The sequence below is a fragment of the Peromyscus eremicus genome, chromosome 1 (assembly GCF_949786415.1).
Source record: "Peromyscus eremicus chromosome 1, PerEre_H2_v1, whole genome shotgun sequence".
Lineage (NCBI taxonomy): Eukaryota > Metazoa > Chordata > Mammalia > Rodentia > Cricetidae > Peromyscus > Peromyscus eremicus.
Window position 1 is genome coordinate 84,725,346 of NC_081416.1, and position 23,112 is coordinate 84,748,457.

Consider the following 23,112-nt stretch of genomic DNA (forward strand, 5'->3'; position numbering starts at 1 on the left):
GTATATCCTGGGATATACTGTACCTGTCCCCTTTCTTAGACTGGGATACACCATTGCTATCCATCTGCACAATCTGAGATACACCATACCTATCCACCTGCATAGCCAGGGCTAGCACACACACACACACACACACACACACACACACACGCACACGCACACGCACACACACACAGACACACACAGACACACACAATGCTCTGCAATTTCTCTTCCTCTGGAGCCTGGCAAAGTTCTCTCCTTTTTTTCCCACCCTTCTCCTTCCTGCCAAACAATGATCACTGAGACACTCTCATCATGGAACTTCACAATAAAAAAAAGAAACTTCCAAAGGCTTCTGGTGCTGTCAGAATAAACTCTGGTCTTTAACATAGATCTCAGGGTCCCCTATGGTCTGACTACCTTTCTTTCTGGGTGTATTCTGTTGGCTATTCCCGTCGCCATATCCTGCCACTGAAGCCCTTCTTCATTTGCGTGTGACTTGTATTCTCTCCTGCCTTAGGACTTTTGGATGTGCAGCCCCTGCTGCCGGGAACACAGCCCTCCATTCATTTGTCACTCAGTTATTTCCTCTTATTTCAACTCTCACATCAAAGGTAATTGATTCTCCAGGGAAGTTTCTCTGCCCCCTTAGAATGCCATTTTACTTAATATACGTGCACATTTCTTTTGCAACAGTGTCATAAAGGTTTAATTCTTTAATGGCCTGACCAGTGTGTTCTTTGAGGGCAAGGGTCTTAGGGTCAGGCAAATATCAGGCACACCGCAGGTCTCCACTAAGCAAGTGATAGTTGACTGGATAGTATGAACGAACAAACAAATGAGTAGAGAGGCTTGAAAACTGACATGTCATTAAAATGCATTTGGTTTTTAACACTTTGGTTAAAAGTGTTTCTTTCTTTCTTTGAAATGACATTGCAAACTGCAGCAGACTCCAGAGACCAATTACAGGAGAGGAGCTTGCACACATTGAGGCAGAGGGACAGTAGGGGACCAGAGACACAAGACCTACCAAGTTATAGAAAGAAGCACAGAGACATAGGTCTGGCTACTCTAGGAAATCTAGGAGCATTTGAAGACACCAAGGCATTAGCCAGAAACGTGACTATTTAGCCAAAAAGTGAAGTGTGTGTGTGTGTGTGTGTGTGTGTGTGTGTGTGTGTGTGCACAGAGATCTGGGGCAACAGCTGAAGCCAATGAGCACTGGCATCAGTGTTGTTAACCTTTTTGATTCTGGCTGAGGATGGTGAAACAGGGTGAACTGTAGGGCTAATGAGCATCAGGTATTAATGATGGCTTTCCACAGAGACGGTTGGCTCTGGTTGACTTTTACAGCAGGTGGCTGGACTGAACTAAAGACATGAGCCTGCAAGCCAGTTGTCTTTCCCTTCTTGGCTGGCTCTTGTAGGACAGTCTGATGGAAGGGTTGCATTTCATAAACTGCATCTAAGCTACAAATGAAGGCTGGAGAAAGGAGCCCACTGGGATACATAGGATGTTACAGTTCAAGGACAGAGGAGAGAGATCAAAGGGCATTGGGAATGTCTGTCTGGGATCTTGAAGATTGACCCCCTGAGGGGACCAAAATCTGATACATGGGCTGAAGGAGTCATCCAGGATGACATCTAGGGAAGTGTGTGAGTGGTCAGAAGCTAGACTTGCAAAGGTTGGCATGTGTGTTCCGAACAAGGCCATTATCTGAAACACGGGGGATGTGTCAGGATGAGCTAGTAGAGGGGCTGCAGACTATAGCCCACTGCTGTAAATTACGCTTTATCTGGACACAGTGGCATCCATTCACTCACATATTTGCCTGTGGAAGCTTTGTTGCTATAACAGTGAGTTTCATCAATGCAGAGACCATTGATCAATGCAGTTCATAGGACTAAATATTTACCCTTTATAAAATCCAGCTAAGGGCTATTGAGATAGCTCAGTGGGCAAAGTTCTTGCTGTGCAAATATGTAGATCTGAGTTTGGATCTCCATGGTGGTGTATGCTAGAAATCCCAACACTAGAAAATGGACAGGATAACCTCTGGAGCTTGATGACCAGCCAGCCAGTCTAGCTAATCAGTAAGTTTCAGGTCTAGCAAGAAACACTGTCTCAAAGAATACAGTGGAGAGCAACTGAGGAAGACACCTGGCATCAACCTCTGTTTCTGCACACACACACACACACACACACACACACACACACACACACACACCCCTTAATAATCTCTTATCTAATACAATGCGTCTCTCCATTTGCCTATTCCTCTACCTTCTCCATGTTTTGGCTTCCTTTGATTTGTGAAATGGGGTCTCACATATCCCAGGCTGGCCTTGAGTACTCTGTAGCTGAGTGTAAGGTTGGCCTTGAGCTCCTGAACTTTCTAACATTTCCACTGTATCACAGTGTCTTCCTAGCTCACACTGTTCTTCATGGTAGCTTTCCTCATAAGCCTTTCTACCCAATGTATTATCCATTTGCCCCACAAGCATAGAGCATGAAATAGCTATAATTTTCCAGTACCCAGCAAAATGGCTTACACAGAGTAGGCACTCAATAGAAATTTTCTGAATAATCCAAGAGCCACTTACTAATTGTGTTGTTGTTTAGTTAACTTTTTCTTGTTAATTAGCTGCTTTTTAAAGGGAGATTTCTAGTTCAGGGTTGGGTGCCTTAGTTCTTCCTTACATATGTTAATGTATCTAAGTGTCTGTGCTTTTAAAACTCACTGGTGTCTCATGTCTTTGCAAATTATGAGCAGCCTATGGGCCAAGCTCAAGAATTCGAGGTTTAGTGTCAAGGATGTGGAAGACCTAAGTCTGAGCTGTGGCTGTCAGCAGGTGGGCATGCTCTCAGTTTCCTATCTCATTAATGGAAAGATGAAGTCCTCTCTTGATAGATGGCTAAGAAGTTAAGAGAGACAGGAGACCTTTAGCACCCTTGAAGATAGATTCACAGTGTTCAGGACAGTCATGGGAAAGGACTGATTCCTGCTCGCTTAGTTCAAGACAAAGCCACACCTCTTGGTCTTGCATCCATTCCTCTCTCTGAAGCCCAGCCGGGACATTGCCCTAGCTGCCTAGTGGTTCCTCTGTACCTTCAAAAGCAATCTGAGTTAATGGAACTCTTTAGCTGTAGGTGTCCAGAGAATGCATTGTTTAAAGAGAACTTTCTAGAAACTTCCCCAGGGTGGCAAACTTTTAAACAAAGATTGACTCTGTAATCAAAAATTGTCTGGCCTTAAACCAGATTCTAGCAGCACAAAGAGCATAATTGAGAAAGGGGTGGCAGTGTTTGTGCCCCTGGCAGGATTTGCCAAGTAACGTTGAGTGATGAACACAATTAAGTAGGACCGAGGTGAATCCTCCTCTGGAGGAGGCAAGACACAGGAGACAGGCAGCAGCTTTGGGGCATGACTTTCACTCCTGGGTATAGAAACAGAACACTAGTGCTGACATTACATATCACCTTCCTCCATGGAAAAGCTGGCTGGCATGGCCAAGGGCCTTCTCCTTCCTTCCCTCCACTCTGCCATAAGCCAGTGTTATGGAGACCAGGCTAAGTCCAAATTCCAGCTGCCTAAGCTGGACTGGTGGGGCTGTTTCACCACTGATGCGCAAGAGTGATTCTCACAGGGATGATGTCTTAGATCAAAGCCATGACCATGCCCCTAAGCATGTCCAATCCATTTTTGGACACTGCTTAGGGTACTTGGGCAGTGTTTCCCGGCAAGCTATTAGGTTTGGAGATAAGGTCCCATTGGTAAAGCTAATGAGGATACCAATGGGCAGGGCTGGAGGAAGCTTCTACTTGAAGCTCCAGGCAGACTGCATTCATTCAAGAGCAAGTGAGATGAGCAGCCCCGTACCACAGAGAGGAGTGGAGACTGTTGGGGTTCAACTACAAAGACATCCACCTCCCTCACTCCCATGTTTGGGTTTCTTTTGTTTTGTGATGTGGGGTCTCATGGATCCTAGGCTGGCCTTGAGTACTATATGTAGCTTAGGGAAAGGGTGACCTTGAACTCCTGTCTCCCTGCCTTCACTTCCCCTGTGCTGGGATTACAGATGTATAATGCCACACTGGTTTCTGTGGTGCTGGCAATAGAAACCAGGGCTCCATACATGCTGAGTAAGTGTTTTAGCAACTGAGATTACACCCCAAGCCCTGGACTTCCTTACAGGCATGCCCCATCAGTATTTCTGCATTAGTAAAAGAGCAAGAAAATATGAAACATGAGAGGAAGGAGGGACAAGAGGATAAAGAGGAGATCTCCTAAAGGGCCAGATCATGGCTTTGTCTAGAATTCATAATCACATGGGGCTTTAACTCATATCTGTATTGTCCTCAGAGGAGAACAATTTCCTCATCAAAACTGTCCAACTATGTGTTAATACTACCCCTATCATCCTAAGAAACCAATTAGAACAGCAAGAGGTCACCAAGTTGCCTCCTATGGCCCTCCTCCCATTCCCTCCTTGAGAGGAAGTGAAAAGGTCTAAGGCTTCACTTAGTAGAATGGATAGATGCAGGTAGGACTTCCTCCTGGATTCCAATCCTTTGACCTACTTCTTGCCTCAGGCCTGGGTTACGTCTTTGAGGCTAAGATCAACCACACTCTTCTGTTTGGACTCTTCTTATCTTCACTGGGTTTGGTAGGCATGTTAAGCCATGAGAAGATGGTAGACTAGGCCTATTTTCTCCTGGGACATCAACACAGTTGAGCATTGCCATGTTTAGATAGTGGGAAAGGTGAAGGGAATTCAGAATATAGATGTGGGCTGAGACATCCATGCTCATGAGACAATTTGTCAGAGAGCTGCATACAATAACTGCTTGAATTTCCACTGGGCAACTGCTCCTTGCACAGCTCTGCCACAGACAACAGTGTCGTCCTTCTCTTGAGGGTAAGAAAATGAAGACTCAGAAGGTTGGCTTTACTCATCACGAGAGCACAGCATTGCTAGGGGGTGTGCAATGGTACATTAGCTCAGGTTGTGCAGACTGGGAAGTTTAAACAACAGACACTGTCCCATAGTTCTGGAAGCTGGAATCTAAGACCGACAGTGCCAATGAAATTGATTCCCAGTGAAGGTCCTCTCCCTGGCTTGCTCCTGGCTACTTTCTTGCTGGTTTCTTATAAGGAAGAGAGAAACAAAAGTGGGGCTTTGGTGTTTATTTGCCTAATTCTGTAGGACCTCAGCAAACCTTAATGACCTTCTTCCAAGCCCTATCTCCAAATCCAGAAGCAGTGGCTCAGTACATGGAGAACATTTTCTTCTAACATGGACGATGCCTGATGTCACAGGCACTCTGTTCTGCCCTGATAGAACAGTTGATAGTATAGAAAATGCCAGTATATTTATTGTTATTATTATTTTATTATACACAGGGATGACTATGCATATCAGAAATGATGGCAATCATTTATTCTTAATTATGCCTATAGACTAATGTTTAAACGAATGAGAATTCAATGGAACACCAAAGTTAGGCACTTGGAGCAAAGAACGTAGAGCCCAAGCCAAAGCAGGCAGGATCACAGAGGGTCATGATGGCTGTGACTGGCTGATGTAGAACAGCTGGCTCCTACGTTTATGCTTAGGGCAAACACAGTCACTGAATGGAAGTGTCTCTCTGGACAAGGATCCATGCTGGCTGTGGAGGCATGGATTGGTGTCCTGAGTGACTGACTTCCTCCCTGGTGTCAGCTGCTTATGCAACACCATGGCAACCTAGGACAGCTATGCAAAGCACTTTTAAGTCAGCAGCTCACTGATCCCATGCTGGAGTGCCTGCCTGGCTGCTACTTGGCTGTTGACCTTGTATAAGTCACCTGGATCCGATGCGTCTCTGCCCTTTGTGTGTGACCACAGAGGGTGCAGTAAGGACACAGCAGAAAAGGTTGGCCAGTTGCCTCCTGGGCTCTGCTGGGTGGACCTCTCTCCTCAGCTCTCATCCAACAGGGAGTTAGATGGGGAGGAATGGCTGCAGAGCTTCAGTTCAGAACTATGAAATAAGTGTCACAGGACCAGGGGACAGCGAGATGGTTCAGCTGGTGAAACAGCTTGCCAGCAAAACCCGATGACTAGCGTTAGACCTCTCCAGCCCCAGGTGGAAAGAGAGAACAGATTTTCAAAGTTGTCCTCTGGCCTCCACAAGAGCATATTTCACACACACACACACACACACACACACACACACACACACACACACACACAATGATGATAATGACGACGACGACGACGACGACGATGATTTTTTTAAAAGAGTGACAGGAGCCACTGGGAAGAAATCAGGTCTTTCTTTTCCCCAGTGATGGAAGCAGCACAGATCTGAATCCTAGTCCTGACACCTGAATTTTGAGACCCTGAAAAATTCTCCTACTTCAGAGCTCCAGTTTGCTCATCTGTAGAGTGAGATGCTGGGGTGGCATCTACCACCTGAGGCTGTGTCAAGAGTAACTGTGGATCATACATGACACACTTGGCCCCGGATGTCATGCCCAATAAGCACCAAGAAATGTTATCAGCTGTGATTGTCTACGGAAGAATGGCAGATCTCAAGAGGTTCTGCTGGGCATCTTCTTTCGGGGCCTTGACAGGCTACTCACTATGCGAAGCTGTGGCTGAGGACGGAAGGGAGGAGATGCATATAATAATAAAGATGTAAAAACTCACATTTTACATTTATTCATCTGATGGTTGTATTGTAACTCTGCCCAGTGGGCCCTGTACTCATCCAAATCACTTCCATCATCAATATAAAAAGCAACAAATACAAATCCCTGTTCCACATGACATTTTAAGAGCTGCTGTCTATTCAGGTTGCCCTTGCAATGAACTTGCACCTGTTCCCAGGTGTCAGGAGCAGACAGGAGGAATAACACACTCTACATTGCTGTTTGCCTGTGTCATGGACTACCCTAGGCTCACATCCAAATTCCCAACATGCACTTAGAGCATCCTTGCAAGCACACTATTCCTGCCCACGGCCACAGTGGAAAAGCCAGATAAAAGAGGGCTTTGTTCCTCTAAGAAGTTGTTCCGTGTACCAGGGAAGGAGACACCAGGGTGGGACACATCCCATTCACAAGCACATAGAGACATGCTGCCAAGGCGATAGAGTCCACAAGGTACAAAGAGGGAGAAATCAGGACGAAATACCTTTAAAGATTCACCTTACCACCGACCTGAGATCTGGTAAGACCATCGGCAGAGGATGGTAGAACATTTGCTTTTGAACTGTGTGATACTGGTTCATTCTTTTTCAGGGATTATAAAAGCAGGTAATTAATACTGTTTAATGGAGTTTCACTCCATGAAACAAACATAAGGATTCTGAGGTCACTGTTAACCTTTAAGTTAAAATAAAATTTAAAAGTTAGTTGCTTGGCACCATGAGGCACATTTCAATTCTTGTGTGGTCTTCTACGGTCCATAGCATTGGATGATACATTAGGAGGCATTTCCATCACCCCAGAAAGGGTTATCAGAGGATTCTGGGCCAGCACACTGCCTGGATTCCAACGGGCTCCTTTGCACAAAGGAAGCAACTGTGCTACATTGTTGGTCGGAGAGTGAACCTAACTCCACTCAAGAAGAAGCCATCAAAACCTTCCTCTCCAGCACTCTGGATAGTTTTTTTTTTTTTTTTTTTAAAGAAGAAATGGAATAGGAAGTCCTAACAATTCTCTCCCAGGAGTCAGCACAGTGCTGCCTGGCTCTACAAGAACTAGTGAGTCTGGAGGACCGTGCAGCGGCACGCTGGCAGCACTCCTCAGGCAAAGCTCCATCCATTTCCTGTCTTCTGTTCTATGACTTTCCCACTGATACAGTGCACTTTTCTCCATCCTTCCAGAAATCTCCGTCCTTATTTACATGGACGGAGATGATGTCCTAAACCAAAGTGACCACTTGTGGCTTTCTGAGGAAGCTGAGTGTTTTTCATCTGACTCTCAAGAGAAGTCTAAGAACTCCAGCTGTTCCAGCCACTCCCCTTTTGTCTAGTAGATAATGGGGGTCTGTCTTAGCTTCAAGAAGGCCCAAGAGCTGTCTGATCTAAAATACAGCTTAGGCATCAGGCAGGAGGAAAACAAACCACATTTCTGCAAAGGCGGGGGGTGTGGGTTGTCGGCTGGAAAAATAACAGGGCTGGAGATATGTTTATTTTGCTACTGGATGCAAACAAGGCTGTTAACAGCATAATTACCGGCAGGGCTCACTATCCCAGTCCCCACAGCAGCAGCAGTCTGAGCAGGTGCACCCTTTCAGATCACACATTATCTGGGTGGAGATTTTGTTGGATGTTTTTGTCCTCGGGCCTTCAGGGTCTCAGAAACGAGGGTGTGCAGCTCAGAACACTCAAAGACAAAAATGGTTCAGATGCTGAGATAGCACAGATCACACTCAATGACCCACATATAGGGACCCTTAAATAAGACTTCCTAGGAAGTACTGCAGCTCATATACTTTATTGTTTTGTATGTATGCATGTTTATGTATGTATGTGTGAGTATGAGTGTGAGTGTGAGTATGTGTGTGTGTGTGTGTGTGTGTGTGTGTGTGTGTGTGTAGAGTCTCAGGAGTTGTTCCCTTTCTGTTTTGAGACAGGGTCTCTTATTAGCCTACAACTTAGCAATTGGGCTGGGCTGGCTATCTAAGGAGGCCCAGGGTCAGCCTGTCTCCACCGAGTCAGCACTGAGATTATGAAACACTCACCATCATTTACATGGGTTCTGGGGATTAAACTCAGGTCCTTATGCTTGCCAGGCACATGTTTTACCGACTGAGGCATCTCCCCAGCATCTATACTTTTAATGGAGTTTCCAGCACAGCAGTTATTTTGTTATCTGTTTCTATAATTGTATGATGAATGTCTCTATTCCTACCCCTGGATAGTAGCTTTACGCCCTCTGCCACATATCACAGTCATATATGGAGATTTAAATGTGTAGATATTCTTGCCGCACATAGAGAATTTGTAATCAGTTGGTCTAGAGCAGAGCTTGGAATCACTCAGAATCCAGATTTCCCTTGTTGAGAATCTCACCATGATGGTCAAGCCCTCCTGAGAGAGCAACGTTTCCCTGTTGTACTCCCCTAGGGCCCAGACCTGGGAAGGCGCTTGGTAAAGGGCTTGTCAGAAGGTGTGGTCTCTCAGAGCCTGGTTTAGCTTGCAATCCTCTGGAGGTCTATGGGGCTGAGTTGGTGAGGGTCTGATCTGGATGGGGATGGAAAGCATCGGAAGTGGGAATGCATGTGGGAGTGTTGTGAGGGTTACTGTTAGACTATGTGGGTGGGTGCTGGGTGTAGTAGCACCATGAAGGGTACACAAGTTTCCATCTGTTCATGATCAGGAGAACAGGGATCCCATTCAGAAAAATTGGGAAACGTGAAGTTAGCCTGATGTGGGCTGGGGTGACATTCTAGAAGGCTCATTTGAGGACTGAGGAAATGACTTAGTGAGTAGAACACCTGCCATGCATGTATAAGGAGCTGAGTTTGGATCCTTAGAACTCACCTAAAGCCAGACACCGTGACAAATGCCTGTAATCCCAGTACTCATATGGTGAGATAATGGGAGACTCCCTGGAAACTCAGGAGCCAGGTTGCCTGGGTTACGCAATAGTGAAAGACCCTATACCAAACAAAATGGAAGCTGAGGACAGACAGGAGGTTGTCCTGTGATTGCCACATGCATGGCATGTCATGTGTTCATCCATATGTACACACACCACCACCACCACCACCACCACCACCACCACCACCAACAACAACAACAACAACAACAACAAAAGAATGGGCTGCAAGCTCCTCTTGGGAGACAGTTCCCTATCTGGTCTACAAACAGGTACATCAGCTGTCCAAGGATTCTTGGGCTTTTGTTTCAAGGGTTTGTGTACTTGAAAAAGACAAGAGACACTTTAAACTCCTTAGGATAGTTATATAAACAAATACAAATAGTGCTGAAGAGGAAGTGAGGAAACCAGAACTTTCACACAGTGCTGTGGGAATGGACAATGGTGCAGCCATTATGGCCATCATACTACTCAAAAAGACCAAGACTGGATACAGTATAATTTAGTGATATCTAAACTCACTTAAGAAATAGAGAGAGGGTCCTGAGGAGATATCTTTATATCCACAATGATGATAGCATCATTCAAAACACTTAAAAGTTAGAATCATTGCAGGTGGTCATACAAGAAAACATTATTCAGCTTTTAAAGGGAAGGCTGTTGTGACACACACTCACATGACTGAACCTCGAGGACATTATGCTAAGTGAAATAAGACAGTCACAAGCCAAGCACTGCATGATTCCACTTACAAGAGGTCCACAGAGTTAACAAACTCATAGAGATGGGTAGGTTGTGGTTGCCAAGGACCAGAGGGAGGAGGGAGGAGGAAGTTGTTTTACTAGGTCAAGACAGTCCTTGGGGACTGATGGGTATGATGATTGTCCAACATGAACACACTCAGTACCACTCATCTGCATCCATGAAAATGGCAGAGATAGTAAATTTCATGTTACACATATTTTACCACATTTATAAAACAGACAAGGAAACCAAGAGGAGACACTTTCACCCAACCTCCCTTCTCCTTAAATCTATAGGCTGTGACCTGTCTGGCTCACAAGCATCTCTTCTGACCTGCTCTTACAAATTCTTGTCTCAGGCCACTGGGTTGCTCTGTTCATTGCTCCATCTCCCACTGAAATGCTCTGTGAGTCTCCTGAAGCAGGCTGTCTGTTCAAGTGTGGGGCTCTCAATCCCCAAGCAGAAGGTGGCTGCTTGGCTGTGTGTGACTGTAGGGCTAAATGGCTGTGTGGATTCTAGAAGCTCATATGGCTTCTGGAAGCTTGCCTCTGTGTGGAGGTTGAGAACAGTTCTGTAGCCATGGTTCTGGGAGCAGCAGAAGCTATGGCCTCCTCATGGTCTCCTCAATTCCTTTTGGGTCTTTCCATTTCTTCTCCCATAGTCACCAACACAATCTCTCAAGATGGACATAGGGTCTCTTGCTCTAAAGTTTCCCAGTGTGGGCACCAAGGCATCAACAGACCAATAGATGAGTTCAAAGCACTGACCTACTGGCTTCTATTTTTGTCCTGTAGGACCTAGTCATTGTGATCCACTCACAGCAGATCACAAGACCTTGACGGTCTTGTCAAGGCTTTCTTTGACTTACAGTAGACCTGTGAAACCACTGGGTTTGTCAGAAGGAGGCCCATCTCCTGAGTTTATCCATGGATATAGGGGGTTCTTTACATTGGCCTCACCAGGCTAGCTTAGACCCTTCCATTTCCAAGACACCCCTGAATTGCCATCACAAGGGGTTGAGTAGTAAGATAATGAGGAAGAAGATAAAGTAAGCTTAGACCTCAAACCCAAGTATCCAATTTTCATTTGTGACTCTATATCTGACCCCAGGTAACCAGAACTGCTGGAGACAGCTGTCCTGTTCTTCAGAGAGCCAGGAGCAAGAACAAACCTCACTGGGTACATCCACTCTGCCCACAGCATCATCGGAAGGTCGGCATCTGCAAAGCCCTGGGCATCCGTGTGCTGTGGCTGTCTCTTAGTGTCGGTTGCAGGGACAATTTTACCCAATCAGAGCCAATGAGCTGATGAAAGGGATGATGATATAGGAGCAATTGAGCACAGAATCTGGGTGTCTGCACTGATTTCTAACCCTCAGGCACCTCAGCTCTTCTCTGGGTCTTGTCAAGACTTTGGCTCATAGTGGGCCTGTGAAACTACTGGTCTTGTCAAGGCTGTGACTCACAATAGGTCTGTGAAGTCCACTGGCTTCTCACATACCTTTCTTTTATAGGATGAGAATTTAAAACAAACTATGTGTTAAAGTCCCCAACAGAGGCTCTGGCACATAGTAGGTGTGCAGAAAATACTTGCATTTTAGGTATCATGCAAACACTGGTTTGGGGAGACTGTAGAGAAGCCTGGCCACCTGATTCCTGTCTCATCTACTTGTATTTTCTAACTTTTTCAACTTTACAGTCCCCAGCACTGGTACTCTGTCAAGACACAGGCTTGAATCTGTGGTTAATATAACTTATGTGTTTACATAGTGGGTCTCATGTGTTATGTTTTTATGGCCCTGTGTCCCCAAGAGGAAGAAAAAGCAGATTCTGGGTTTAGCTTGAAATGATGGATGTCTCTGTACGGTTCTAAACAAAGCAACAGGGTGAAATGTTCATGGTTTAATTCCTACATACATGTGGCTAGCCAAAAATTACTTCCTTGGTATACAGGAAATGAAAAATGCAATTAACATGCTTTTTGATGAGTCAAGACCTAGAACTTGGACACATTCATGTCCCACCATGTGTTGGGCATTTATCTAGCTTCACCCAGAGCTCACACAGCACAGTAGCACATCAAACAGCAGGGCAGAAAGGCACACAGTCTTTGAGCATACTTAGCCTGTCCATTACCCACACAGGCATCTCCTTCACACACAAATTGTGTCTTGTTTCCTCTTGAAACACAGGTCACAGACTCACTCTGCTTTTCACACCTTGAGAAGGAATGGGAGTCAAGAAATAATCGCTTGGCTTTTCACTCCCTCAGAGGGAAAGGGGAAATATTTTGAAGGGAGGGGGAGTGTGAAGTCCTGCCTGGGATGCACACATCACCCCATTGCTTTGACCAGACTGTATTTACTCAGCACTTGCTATACATAGGGCTCTGTGTGATGCCTCTGAGGTACCATTTTTTATTTTCTTCTCTCAACAGCCCCTTGCAAGAGGCACTGTTATTGTGCTCATTTTAAGGTGGAAAATTGAGATGTACACAATTCAAGTAGTATGCACCAACTTACATGGCTACCTGTGTCTAGGAACTAGCGTGTCTATGACTCAGTAAGCCAGTGAGTCTTCATTACCTAAGAAGACAGTCTGCACTCCCAGTGATGGTGGGAGGAGGGCTCAGAGTGGATACCTTGGGCCGCTTCTGTCTCCCCAAGTCCTCAAAACCTCTTGGAAATGTCTGAAGTGGGCACTCCCTCTGCTCTTTGAAAAAGCTCTTAACTTTCTTATTCTTCCTGGGATGGAAGGAGTCATTTTAGAAGCTACAGATGGGACAGCAGATGGGAAGTAAAACCTATCAGAGTTGCCTGGGATGAAACCATTCATCTGCAAAATCCGTATGTTTTTGTGTGGGGCAACTTCATAGAGACAACAGCAAGAGGAAACAGCAGAGCCCCAGAGCATGTGGTTTCTCTGGCCATGAGGCTGACAGAGTGCACAGAAGAGCTAAGGGGGTTGGTGTGCACTCTGGCAATGACCTGGGAGGGAGAGGGAAAGCAAGCCAGGTACAGAGACAAACAATGAGCTGTAAAGCTAAAAAAGCCACAAAGAACACACCTGCAGCACATGGTCTGAGAATGACAGCTGGGACCCTTGCAAAGATAAAAGATGCACCCTGGGCTGCAACTTGGATGCCAATAGTTGATGTGCACTGAGCCCCTTACAAGGGCCTGGTGCTCTGCTACAGGCTGTTATGACCTCCTGGTATCACATGGATGAATTTATGTTCCTGTGAATCTGTTGCTGCTTTGATGACTGATCTCAGACTCCCATGCTGAACAGTCTGCTGAGAGTCTAAACCTACATCCTGTATAATCCTGACCCTTCAGGGTAAGTGTCCATGGTTACAGCTGGGACTGTAATCAATGCGAAGCATCATTTCTAGGGGGCCAGCAGTAGTGTGCCTACCTGGCCTATTTCCTTCTTGTTTGCAACTCCACAGACAGCCCAGTCTCCTGATTTTCCCAAGAGGTCAGTTGCAAGCAGAAAGAACATCTACTTCGGAACCAGACAGAACCAGTTCTATCTTTGCTTTGTCATGTCTTTACTGTACGACAGTGGACCTCAATTTAACAGTCTATCTACTGAGCTCCCTACAAGGGCTCAAGTAATGACTTCCCACAGTATCTACTATACACAGCATTTTCAAGCAATTTCTGAATTCAGTCCTTTATTGGAAGATGGCAAAGGAATGTTCTGACTACCCTTTGTCCTATTGTCTAGAATCATCTTTCCTCCAGCTATTGCTCACTAAACTCCACCCATTTTTTAGATTTCTCAAATGCAGAAAGTTCATTTTTGATCAATATTTTTCCCCATTTTATTTTCTCTTATAAAGAAATGATGGTTGTCAACTGCAGGTGATCTGGGCCCTCGAGGGACACTGACAATATCTTCAGACACTGTGTGAGAAGGACCTAAGTGGGTAGAGCACACTATTGGCAGTCTGCAGGTAGAGACCAAAGACTGATAAACACCAGCAATGCAAGGGGACAGCAAAGAATAAGTCACCCCAAATGTCAATATTGCCTGGCTCACAAATCCTGGTCTAGAAAGTTCTTCCATGCTCTCCTGTGCTCCACTCCTGCTTGCCAACACATCTTTCTCTAGAGTAAATATTCCGAAGTTTCTCACTTTTTATCTGTGACCTTGCCTAGGCTATTGTAAGCAACCTCCCTTCCATTAGCCTGCGTTGAATTCAACATCAAGATCAGAGCTGTCCTTCCTCTGCTCAAAACATACTTTCATGTGGCTTGGAGTAACAGATCCATGACATAACCTAGTTCTACACTCTGAGCATCTGTCTTGTTACTCTCTCCCTCACTATCTGTTATAGCTCTTCCAAGCCCAGCTTCCTCTTAGCCACACTAGGGCTGGCCTGGCTCTTCTCTGCCTTGGAACACTTTCTAAGACAGCATCACTTACTTTCTCGTCTTCTGCTATTGTCCACAGGGGTGTTCCTGGCTTTTTTCATTAAGAACACGATGCCCTTCCACATCTGCCCTCTGCTTTCTGAACACAGTGTTGGGTGATCTCATAGAGAAAACACAGTTCATCTCACGAGGCAGGGTGTGTCTCTGGATGGGAAGCAGACTGCCTTACTCTCCTGTGTCCCCACTGGTGTTATATAAAGAGGGAAGGGAAAAGCTGGACCTAGCTGCCTTGGAGCTGTTGACAGCCTCACCTGATGGGGTAGTCAGCAGCACTGAGGTTGATGAAGAAGTCCCAGGGCCAGTCAGCCATCTCCAGGAGATCCCGCATACTCTGCAGGTAGGTGGACAGGAGGCTGGCCCCACCCCAGATGGTGGCCATTCTCCAGGAGGTGACTCGGACATTGTCGTACTGCCTGGAGAACTGGAGCACTTGCCGATGCAAGTAATTGGACCTCTTTTCCCAGGGGAGAAAAGGAGAAAAGGCGACAGTCAACAGCCCAGAAAACACCAGCCCAGAGACATCCCAGCCACCCTGCTCCTTCTGTGGTTGGTGTGTCTGATCACACGGGCTGCTGTGGATGCCAGCCTGTGGTGTCTTTCTGCATCAATATTCAAATGTTTAATTGCTATGAATTTTTTCATTGGCTACTGAAATTCAGATTCTCCTGGCCCACTCCTGAGTTAGTCAACCAGTGGGCTTGAGCTTGTGGGGCCTGGAGCACCGCATGATCACGGATGACTGGCACATGTTATCTGAGGGTACCAAGCTAAAAAACATGGGTCTGTCTAAGTTTGGTGAATCTTTGCAGGTAGGAGATGGAGTTTATATGTTCTGTCCTTCAGGACCATCCCCTCCCTTACTGTTTCACAGGCTGATTAGAAACACATCTTAGGGATGAAAATAGCCCTTCTGCCTCTTGGGATTTATTTAGGGTAGAAGCTACAACTGGGCCTTACTACCGACTTACAACCTCAGCCTGTGGTTTTCTGAGAAGAAAAGTTCTCAGCTGGTGCTGGACTTGACCTCAGAACAACTTCCCCACCTCTACCTATGAGTTCTAGGGTTCTAGATATGCATCTATCTTGTGACATCAACAGATTAACAGAAACTTCTAGGGAAAGATGGCTCCAGGGTCAACAAGCCAAGTGTGGGTTTTGGTAATCAGATTTTATGGGCGTACAACCATGCCCATTTATTGACAGTTTTCTGCTGCTGCAGTCAGACAAGGGCAGCACTGATTAGCACATGGTCCAAAAGAGTATCTCAACTACCCGGACTTTTCTAGAAAAAGTAAGCCCACTCCTGGGATAGCTAGTTTTACAGGTCTGTGGGGGTAGGCAGTGGGCACCAGATAAGAAGAGAAAGAAATAAAAAATGCAGCACAGCTAGGTTCTGAGAAGAGGTTCTCGTGTGTGTTATATTATGTAGGAGGGAGAGGAACGCTAACAGTAAGGTAGAACATGTTGAAAAAAGCCCATGGGAGGGTCCTGAATGATCTGATCACAAAGGAATGAGAAGCAGTTAAGGCTATGGATATGCTAATTTTCTGAGCCAACTGGCTCACCGTGTATACATATACCAACATATCAAATTGTACCCCATAAATATGTGTAATTATCATGTGTCGAGGAAGAATAAAAAGACAAAGAACCAGAGAAACAATGTTTATAGGAAAAACTGAGAGCCACAGCTAAACATTATGGAACCACCACCACCACCACCAACACACACACACACACACACACACACACACACACACACACACACACACACACCACTTCAGGACCACATGCTGCTGTTCCATCTCTAGGTCTCAGCCTGGACTTGTGAGATTGGAGGAAGGATCAGAGATGGATAGACAGACTGCAGAGGAAGCCCAGCACAGGGATATGAGCAGCGGTTCCTCACCTTATCCACGTGGATATAGTAGAAGTGGTCTTTGTGGTAGATGGCCTTGAACATGCGCTGTAGCTGTCGAGAGGCACGGCCATGAACCACCAGGACAAAGGCGATTCTGACGGGGTTGGTGGGCATGTACTCCACAGTGTCCTCATCCCATTGGACATTTTTGTTGGCTTTGCCTGGGGAAAACCAGAAGACCATAGATATGAACTTGAGAATGGCATGTCCTTTGGGAAGCAGGGCTGTCTCCTACTCTTCCCTTTGGGACAGGAGCACAGCATCCACATTGAATTTTAGAGCTTGATTCAGCTGAACCAAGCAAGTCCTAGGCCCTTATGCTGTCCAGATACAAGGTATCGGGAAACTCTGTGGTGCTTACAGCATTCTCTCTACACTACAGTAGTAGTAAAAGAAAAAGCTGATACATACACTCAACTATGTGCTGGATAGTTTTATGTCAACATGACACAAGCTAAAGTCATCTGAGATTAGGGAACCTCAATCGAGAAAAGACCTCCACAAGATTGGGCGGTAGGCAAGCCTGCAAAGCATTTTCCTAATTAGTGATCAATGGGGGAGAGCCCAGCCCATTGTGGGTGGTGTTACCCCTGGGCTGGTGGTCTTGGGGTTCTATAAGAAAACAGGATGAGTAAGCCATGAGGAGCAAGCCAGTAACAGCACCCCTCCATGGCCTCTTCATCAGCTCCTGCCTCTAGATTCTTTCTCTCTTTGAGTTGCTGTCCTGATATCCTTCAGTGATGAACAATGATATGGAAGCATAAATCAAATAAACCCTTTCCTCCCTAAGTTACTTTGGTCATGGTGTTTCATCACAGCAATAGTAACCCTAACTAAGACAAGCTACCAAACAAGGCAGGGGATGAGGGCTGTGAAACATGAACACAGAGGACATTTGGGGTAAACGTGCGACTTTGGTCTGTTCAGAATATCTTTCCTCCTTCCCAACAGCGGTCAACATGTTCAGTTGTGATAAAAGGGAAAAACATGAATTCTGACCTTTTGACAAAGTTTCAAGTGTCCAAAACAGTATTGCTATTGGCAATTAGAAGTGCGACACTGTCTAGCAGCAATCTGGACCTTACTCATCCTGTGTCATTGTAACCTTATCTGATACTTGTGTGCCTGATACTTGTACATGTCTCTCTATGTCTCTGTCTCCATCTCTGTCTGTCTGTCTCTGTCTCCATCTGTCTGTCTGTCTCTGTCTCTTTCTCTCTCTCTCTCTGTGTGTCTATGTGTGTGCACATGGAGGCCAGAGGTGTCTCTGTCTCTGTCTCTGTCTCTCTGTCTCTCTCTCTCTCTCTCTCTCTCTCTCTCTCTCTCTCTCTCTCTCTCTCTCTCTCTCTCTGTGTCTATGTGTGTGCACATGGAGGCCAGAGGTCAATGTTGGGTGTCTTCCTTAATTGCCCTTAACCATAAGTTTTTTTTTTTTTTTTTTAAGCAGGGCATCTCATTGAATCTGGAGCTCAGTGATTTGGCAAGACTGGCTGGCCAGCAAACCTCGGGGATCCTCTTGTCTCTGCCTCCTCAGCACTGGGACTGCAGGACTGGCTTTGTGACAGAGGTGTTGAGGATCTGGCCTTGGGTCTCCATGCTTGCACTGTAAGTTGCTAACTAACTGAGCTCTTTCCTTGGCACTTTAGCTGAAACTTTCGGTGGCTCTTCCTCATGCTCAGTCCACAGAGTATCATCTTGATTATCAATCCAGAGGTGGCCTGTAGTTCAGGACTGATCGGCCAGAACTTGGTATTCCCTTGGTGTAACTCTGTTCTGATGGATGTCTGAGCCTCACAAGAAGTTTGCCAAGGGGACAATCCCTTAGTTTTGTTGGAGCTATCAGATAAAGAGGTACTTGCTGCATATCAAACTTGTCTCTGCACCAAGATCATCATTGGAGAGAAGTTGCCAGAAGAAAACCAGCACAGAAGGAAGCTCTTTTGAGAGGTGGCTGGTATCTAAGTCTTAATGACACACTTTGAGCTCCGGGATCAGGCAGGCTGGGGATCTGCCACTGTCACAGATCCCATACCCAGTCCACCTGGATAAAGGGTTCCAGACATTCTTTCTCCCAAATCAGCCTCAGAAACTCCCTGTCTCCAGGGCCAAGGCCAGTGAAGTAAGAGCCTCCTGAATCTGACTCAGTACTGTCTGGCCTTCCTGAGGATGGCTGCTTCTAGTCTAACTGGATTCCTGGCAGGGTCTAGTTTTATAGGGCCCAGGACGCTGCTATGGTTTCAGGTGTCCCTGAGTGTTAGCTGGGGGTTGTTGAGAATGCAGAATGGTCAGCCTCGTCAGCAGCTTGGGAGTGGGACTGTGTTGGCTGTGACCAGAAAGCTTAGGGGCAGTTGGATAAAGAATAAAGAACGTCCAAACCCAGGATGGTTGGCACACACCTGCAATCCCAGTATTTATAAGGCTGAGGCTGGAGGATCGATCACAAGTTCTAGGCCAGCCTAGGTTACACAGTGAAACTTGCATGTTTTAAATAACTCTTCTCTTTTTGTGATTGGCAAAACCACAAAACCAAGCCAAACCAAATCCCCAAACCAACAGGAGTAATGTCCAAACCACACTGTGTGGCTTTCACAGCTTGACACACAAATCCTCTGACCTCTCCTCTGAGTGCTCACACAGCCAGCTCACCCCTCCCTTTCCTGCTTTTCACCTGCACAAGCTCCTTGATCTTGGTGCATTTTGACAGTGAATCCTGGTACCTGAACACCCTCTCCCTAGAGCTGAGCATGGTTACACCTTCTTGTCACCAGCACAGGTCCAATAAAAGATTATCTTCACTCTCCATCTCTCACTTCACCTGTTCCAATTTTCTGCACATCATTTAGCACCATCTGAAGTTGTTTATGTGTTTGCTTGTTTATTATCTGAGCATTCTGCTAGAGCATAAGGTCCAAGAGATGAGGGGCTTTATCCATCTTATTTACCATCAGACACATAACGCTCAGGTAAAATCCAACACACAGCAGGTGCCCTGTGAAGAACAAAGCTTCAAAGAGGGAGCATGTCGGCTCTGTCCAATAACAATACCTGTTTGGAGCGGTGGTCTGGGCTTGATCTCATTATTTCATTAATCTTCTTGACAACCCGCAAGGTTGTTATTACCTCCATTCTTCAGAGGAAAACCCACAGCTTAGAAAGGCCAAGGGATTTGTTCAAGGTCATGCAGCATTAATTAGTTAAGCTGAGATGCAAACCCAGCTCTTAAAGACCATGCCCTTAACAGCTAACTTAGACTACACAATCACATTAAGACCTTGGAAAGAAGAGTTGACAATGGTGTTTGTTAATTAAATACCTTGTAAGTTACTGCAGGCAAGAAGGCAGGGATCTAAAGGTTTTCATGGGTGTTGTGAAAGAATTTCTGTATTTGATGAGAAATTGACTGTAGATGACCAATAAAGCTATATATATATATATATATATATATATATATATATATATATATATGTATATATGTATGTATGTATGTATGTATGTATATATATATATCCACCCTTCCATCTACTCATCAATCTACCTACTGACTCCATCCATCTATCTATCCAACCATCCAACCATCTCTCCACCTATCTACCCATTTCATTTATACATATTTCCATTACATCTACACATCTACCCAGAAACCCACTCCATCTACCTCCTCACTTCCACCTACTCCACACATCCATTCAACTCAGGAAGCCATTCAACTACTTACCTGACAGCCTGTCATACCAAATGCCATTCATTCATGCAACACTCATTTTGGTCTCTAGTCAGAGGGTCTCTTGCCAGAGTTGCTAAATGAGAGAATGAATGAATAGATGAATTCTGACGAAGAGTAGATGCTGTGGTGTTCAGAGAAGCCCATGTTTCCTGAGGGCCTGCTACCTCCCAGCACTGAGAGCAGGGCTCTGGGTCCTTTGTTATTTGGTCTTGGTTAAGAATGCATTAACACTGCTTGAGGTTCAGAGTGTTTGGCATGTTTCCCAGGCCACACAGTGAAGACAGGGGTGAGAGCAGAAGCTGAACAGCCAAGTTCAAAGCCATCCTGCTGTGTCCACATGTCCAGTGTCAAAGAGTGGCAGCAGGCAGTGACCAGACCTGATCCAGTGACCCTGCACTGTCCTTTAAAGGGACTTAGGCTTCGATGCTGATAAAACAAAAACAACAACAAAAAACCCAAACAAACAAACAAACAAAAACCCTTTTGTAACTCCTCTTTAGAGTGTTAGAGGGCAGAACATATTCATAGCAGAGATAGGGAGTTGTGGGTGCTTTAGTTCTGGAGTAGGGAAGGGAGGGTTTGGAAAACAGATCATGCCAGTGAAGGAGCCATTGTGCCTTAAAGTCTTTGTAGAATCAGACAGTTGGCCACAGTGCACAAGGAAGCTGTGACTCACGGAGGTCCTTGTTGGGACCTATAGTATGGGACTACACACCTATAGTCATGACACCCAGGAGGTTGAAGCAGGAGAGCCACCAGTTTGAGGCCAGCCTGGAATACACAGTAAGGGTATGTCTCAAAAATAAAAAGGTGAGTTTGTAGCTCAATGGTAGAGTGGCCAGCCTAGTATGCTCAGGGCACTGGATTCCACCCATAGCACAGAAAGAAAGGAATGCAGGGAGGGAGGAAGAGAGAGAGGGAGGAAGGGAGAGGGGAGGAAGAGAGGAAGGAAAGAGGGAGGGGAGGGAAGAAAGGAAGAAGAGAGGAAGAAAGGAAGAGGGTAGGAAGAGAGGAAGGAAGGAAGAAATGAAGGAGGAGGGGGGAGGGAGGGAGAGGGGAAGAAGAAAAGGAGGAAGAAGGGAAGGAAGAGAAGGAAGAAAGGGAGGGAGAGAGGGAGGGAGCAAACAAGCTGAGCTGAGGATGAAGTCTGTGATCTAGGAGCCCTAACACGGTCCCTCTGTTCATCAAACTGTCCCCATTGTAGAAAGGGGACATCGATTCCCAGAGTCATGTCAGTTGACTTCCATTTGTTGGACAGACAATGCTGTGTGGCTAGAGTCATGTGGGCCTCCTCAGACAGAGGACTCTGAAAGGGCTAAAGCTCACACTCTGTCCAGCTCCTAAGAAAGAAGCATGAATTTAACAATGTAATCAGATTCCTGTGGCATAAAATAGAAAATAAGTGGAAAAATCAGAGTGATTAGAGGCAGCCAGAGAAGCTAACTCCAGATGAATGTTAAAAGCCACACTGACAGGGGAGAATATCAAGTATGTGTCTGAGGTAGGAGAGAAGACTGAGAAGGAGGAGTGTGCAGCAGCTTCCCTGGGAACAGGTTGGCCATGCTAAGCCTCTTACACCAACTCAGTAGGACTCAGCATCCTGTGGGCTTGCCGAGGACCACGGAGTCTTCTGGCTTCTAGGGTGGTGAGAGGTAGAGACCCACAATGGCCAGTTTGTCCTCTGTGCCACTTTCTGTAGCTTCAGTTATGTACCCTCTGTTCAAAGAGGGTCAAGTGGAAGAGTTCCAGAAGAAAACAACTTAGGAGTTTTAAATAACATCTCCTACAGTGTATTACTTCAATCACCCTACACGGTTATCAGTTGCTATGAACGCATTAGTATGCCTAAGTTACAATCCAAATGTTTTCATAGTTGTGTGTGTGTGTGTGTGTGTGTGTGTGTGTGTGTGTGTGTGTGTGTAAGAAAAGAAACAGGAAACAAGCATTCTTCTGTACCTGTGGGATCTGCATTTGTGGAGCCAGCCAACTACCAACTGAAAATGGTTGTTTTAAAGACATCTGTGCAGGCTGGGGAGATGGCTCAGTTGGGAAAGTGCTAGCCTTGTACAGACAAGGTCCTGAGTTCAGTTCCCCAGTGGTGCACACTTGTAATCCCAGTGCTAGGGAGATGGAGAAAGAAGGATGGCTGAGGCGGTACCTTTGGTTAATCTAGTCTACTTGGTGAGCTCCGAGCTAATAAGAGATCCTGTCTCAAAAATAAAAAAGAAACAACAAATAAACAGCAAAAATCCCATGACGGACAATGTCTAGGAAATGACACTTGAGGTGGTCCCATAGCCTTCACACGTATGTACACACATGCACCTGGACACACACAAACATACATGCACACACAAAATGCAACTATTGAACTTGTACAGACAGTTCCCTGCTGTTACACTCCAAACACAGAGTATCATAATTAGTAATACTGCACTGGGCATTATAAACAATCTAGCTGTGCGTGGTGGTCTACTGGAGAAGTTTGGAGACTGTGAGTAAATTCTCTGCCATTTTATATAAGAAACATGGACACTCACTGTGAGTGCATGGGCGAGGAGGAATGACTGTGTTGCCGTGTGTAGTGCTCTCTGGCTTTGGGCAACTTCTACATTGGAATGGGTTTCTGAAGGCAGGGATATGTATAGATGTCCTGATGTTGGGGATGTTTGTGATTGTGGTGCCTTGCAGGATTTTAATCTGGACAT

General features: G+C 45.7%; 1 protein-coding gene across 1 annotated transcript in view; it reads right to left on the bottom strand.

Moving 5' to 3' along the window:
* Positions 1–23,112, bottom strand: part of Xylt1 (xylosyltransferase 1) — a 204,962-nt gene that overhangs the window by 59,386 nt on the left and 122,464 nt on the right. The window contains exons 4-5 of the mRNA XM_059259203.1: positions 16,669–16,841; positions 15,011–15,213 (exon numbers count right to left, since the gene is read on the bottom strand). Of these exons, the coding sequence (XP_059115186.1) occupies positions 15,011–15,213; positions 16,669–16,841 (376 nt within the window). The remainder of the gene's footprint in view (positions 1–15,010; positions 15,214–16,668; positions 16,842–23,112) is intronic.